Source organism: Cynara cardunculus, assembly GCF_001531365.2.
Source record: "Cynara cardunculus var. scolymus isolate 2C chromosome LG 3, CcrdV1, whole genome shotgun sequence".
In the NCBI taxonomy this organism is placed as follows: domain Eukaryota; kingdom Viridiplantae; phylum Streptophyta; class Magnoliopsida; order Asterales; family Asteraceae; genus Cynara; species Cynara cardunculus.
The window spans coordinates 25983390-25987123 of record NC_037530.1 but is presented as its reverse complement, the minus strand read 5'-3'; the positions used below and the strand labels follow the sequence as shown (position 1 = coordinate 25987123).

Below are 3734 nucleotides of genomic sequence, written 5' to 3'. Positions count from 1 at the left end.
AATTCCTTCTTTGACCATGAAATGACATTTCTCCCAGTTAAGAACCAAGTCTGTTTCCTCACACCTTTCCAAGCTCTTTTTCAAATTATTTAAACAATTGTCAAATGATGAACCATACACAGAAAAATCATCCATAAATATTTCAATGGATTTTTCAAGCATATCAGAAAAGATGGACATCATGCACCTTTAAAAGGTGGCTGGGGCATTACAAAGTCTGAATGACATTCTTCTAAAAGCAGAGGTGCCATAGGGACAAGTAAAGGTGGTTTTCTCTTGGTCTTCCAGAGAAATGGCTATTTGATTGTACCCTAAATAACCATCCAAGAAACAATAAAACTCCTTTCTGGCTAGCCTATCCAACATTTGGTCAATGAAAGGTAGTGGAAAATGGTCTTTTTGGGTAGCCATGTTTAGTTTCCTATAGTCCATGCATATTCTCCAACCGGAGACAACTCTAGTAGGGATAAGTTCATTTTTGTCATTTGTGATGACTGTGAACCCTCCCTTCTTTGGAACACATTGGACTGGACTAACCAAAGAACTGCTGGCAATCGGAAAAATAATTCCGGCATCTAACCATTTTAAAATCTCCTTTTTGACTACCTCTTTCATGACAGGATTTAGCCTTCATTGAGGTTCTATGGAAGTGAAATTTTTATCTTCTAGGATGATCTTGTGTTGACAAATAGAGGGACTAATCCCTTTAAGGTCAGCAATGGTCCATCCTAAGGCTTTCTTATGCAATTTCAACATATCCACAAGTTTCTTTTCTTGTTGCAATTCTAGGGTAGATGAGATAATGACAGACAATTTGCCTTCTTCTCCTAGAAAAGCATATTTTAGATGGGATGGGAGTTGTTTCAACTCCAAATCAGGTGGTGATTCTATGGACGGGGTGAAGTGTTTTTGCTCATTATTTTCTAGCAGCTCAAATGCTGCAGCATCAACTGGGACAACATCAGTTCCTACTTCCTCTATTTCCTCAACATCTCCTTCTATTTCCTCATCAAACTCCTCTTTCAACTTAAAGTTCTTCTAAATTCCTTCTTCAAAGCACATTTTCTCTATCTCATATATTCTTGAACATTCTTCCAAGTAATCAGGGTACTTTAGAGAGTTGAAGACATTAAAGGTTACTTTCTGGTCTTGGAGTCTCATAGTCAATTCTCCTTTTTGGACGTCTATCAAAGTTCTTCCAGTGGCTAGAAATGGTCTTCCTAAGATAATAGGAATGTCCTTATCTACCTCAAAATCTAGAATGATAAAGTCCGCCGAAAATATGAACTTGTCAACTTGTACCAAAACATCTTCAATTTTTCCCTTAGGATATGCTATGGACTTGTTGGCCAATTGGAGTGTGACTGTGGTTGGTCTAGCTTCTCCTATGCCTAGGGTATTGAAAACGGACAAGGGCATAAGGTTGATACTAGCTCCCAAGTCACATAGGGCTTTCCCTATCTCCTTCCCTCCTATTGAACAAGGAATGGTAAAACTCCCTGGATCTTTTAGCTTAGGGGGTATGCTATTGGTCAAAAGCGCACTACATCCTTCGGTTAGGGCTACTGTCTCATATTCAGTCAACTTCTTCTTCTTGCTTTGGATGTCCTTCAGAAACTTGGCATAACTAGACATTTGCTCAATTGCCTCAACAAGAGGGATGTTGATGTGCAATTCTTTAAACACATCCAAGAATTTTTTAAAGTGCAGTTCCTCTTTTTGATTCCTCAACCTTTGGGGGTAGGGAACATAAGGAAGGACTGGTTTTATTACATTCTTACTTGGAGGTGTTGAGCAAGACGGGTCTTGAATGCCTTGGGTCTTTGTGGTGCCCTTTGGAGGTTCAGATGAAATGTTAGCATCAAGCTTAGGGGTCACTAAAACCTCAGTTTCTTGTGACTTTTTTAGAGCATCCTCAGGAAAGAGTAATGGAAAGTCTGATCTAGAGGGGACAGAAGTGGTGGTCTCTAATGCCTGTTTCTCTAAGGGTAGGACCGGTCTTTCTTTTCCAGGAACCAATGTTGTAGCATCAGCTTCTGTCAAAATTGGTGCACTAACTTTGGGCACTTTTTCTTTCAACTTCTTGCCACTCCTAAGGGTCACTACTTTCACATGTTCCTTACCTAGGTTTTTAGGGACCTCTGTATTACTGGGCAAGGTACCAAGGGCTCGATTGTTCTGGTTAACTGCGAGTTGACTGACTTGAGTCTCTAAATTCCTGATGGCTGCACTTTGTTGATTTATCAAAGCTTGGTTTTGTGCTTGTGCATGTGCAAATAGTCCTTTAATCATTGCTTCCAAAGAAGATGATTCTGACTGTGGAGGAGGTTTATTCTGAAAAGGTGGTTGTGAATTCTGAAAACTTTGTTGGTGAGTCTGAGAGTTGGAACTGTTTCCATGATGTTGTGGTTGGAAATTGAAAGTTCCTTGTTGCTTATGGACTGGTGGATTTAAACTTGGACTGTTCCAGGAAAAGTTCGGGTGTTGTCTCCAACTGGCATTATAATTGTTGGAATATGGATTAGCTCGGTTATGAACATAGTTTACTGATTCAGAATTGTGAGGACAGTGTTCATATATGTGTTCCCCACCACAGCACACACATTGCACAGATAGGACTGTTTGGACTGGTGTATTAGCAACTTGCTGTTCTTCCTGACCAAAAGTTAAATTTTTCAACATGTTGGTAATGGAGGTCAGCTGAGCTGTTAATGCAGTATATGCATCTACATCATGTATCCCATCAGTCTTTTTCTGTGATTGAGCACGTGGGTCAGTCCAGTGCCCATTGTTTACTGTTATCTTTTCCAGGATTTCATATCCTTCGTTATAGGTCATAGCTGTAAAGGCTCCGTCCGCAGTCGCATCGAGCATTTGTTTTGCCATGGGATTTAACCCATTGTAAAACGTCTCAAGTTGAATACAATACGGAATGCCATGGTGTGGGCATTTCCTCAACAACTCTTTAAACCTTTCCCACGCGTCAGGAACAGCCTCATCGTCCATTTGTCTAAAAAGACAGATTTCATTCCTGGACTTAGCGTTCCTTGTTGGTGGRAAATATTTTYGYMAAAATTTTKCYGCCATGTTACTCCATGACGGCACAGAWCCYGGWGTTAATGAGTTAAACCATGCTTTTGCACGATCCCTCAAGGAAAATGGAAACAAAGTGAGCCTTAGAGCGTCATTTGACACTCCCGGGATCAAGAAATCATCCGTGATTTCCATAAAAGATTTTAAATGCGAATGTGGGTCCTCCGAAGGTAATCCGGCAAATTGGCCATTCGTTTCCAACATGTGAAACATTATTGGTTTAAGCTCGAAATGGAGAGCGGTCATATGTGGTCTAACTATCCCGGAATTCAATTGCTCAAAATCCGGAATTGCATAATCCATGATCCTCCCATTTTTGGAATTTGCCAAATTAATTATGTTCGGAGTTTGTGCTCTTTGGTGCTCATTAGGTTCCGATTTTGTGTCCAAATTAATATCATTACCATTATGTGGATGTCCTTGTTGAAAGTTCGGGAATGGTGGAATTTGTTCAAAACCCGGCGGTTGGTTTTCCAAATGTGGTATTTCCGGAATAATTGGGGGAGGTAACGCCATGTTCAAAGGGAGTAGAGCAAAAAATGCTCTTTGAGCCCTCCTCCTATGGTGAAACTTTCTCTCAATGTCGGGATCAAATTCGAAAAATTTCCCGCGATGTGATCGTGGCATACACCACTTTTAAA

At 40.4% G+C, this 3734-nt stretch overlaps 1 protein-coding gene and 1 non-coding gene across 2 annotated transcripts; one reads left to right on the top strand and one right to left on the bottom strand.

Moving 5' to 3' along the window:
• Positions 1-1038: 1038 nt before the first annotated feature.
• Positions 1039-2838, bottom strand: LOC112509068. Its single transcript, XM_025113941.1, has 2 exons — positions 1774-2838; positions 1039-1647 (listed from the first exon to the last, which is right to left on the bottom strand). The coding sequence occupies exons 1-2, from the start codon at positions 2836-2838 to the stop codon at positions 1039-1041; spliced, it is 1674 nt and encodes a 557-aa protein (XP_024969709.1).
• Positions 2839-2932: 94 nt separating this feature from the next.
• Positions 2933-3039, top strand: LOC112510588. The gene has a single exon (XR_003068966.1). It is a non-coding gene; the product is annotated as a small nucleolar RNA R71 (small nucleolar RNA).
• Positions 3040-3734: the final 695 nt, after the last annotated feature.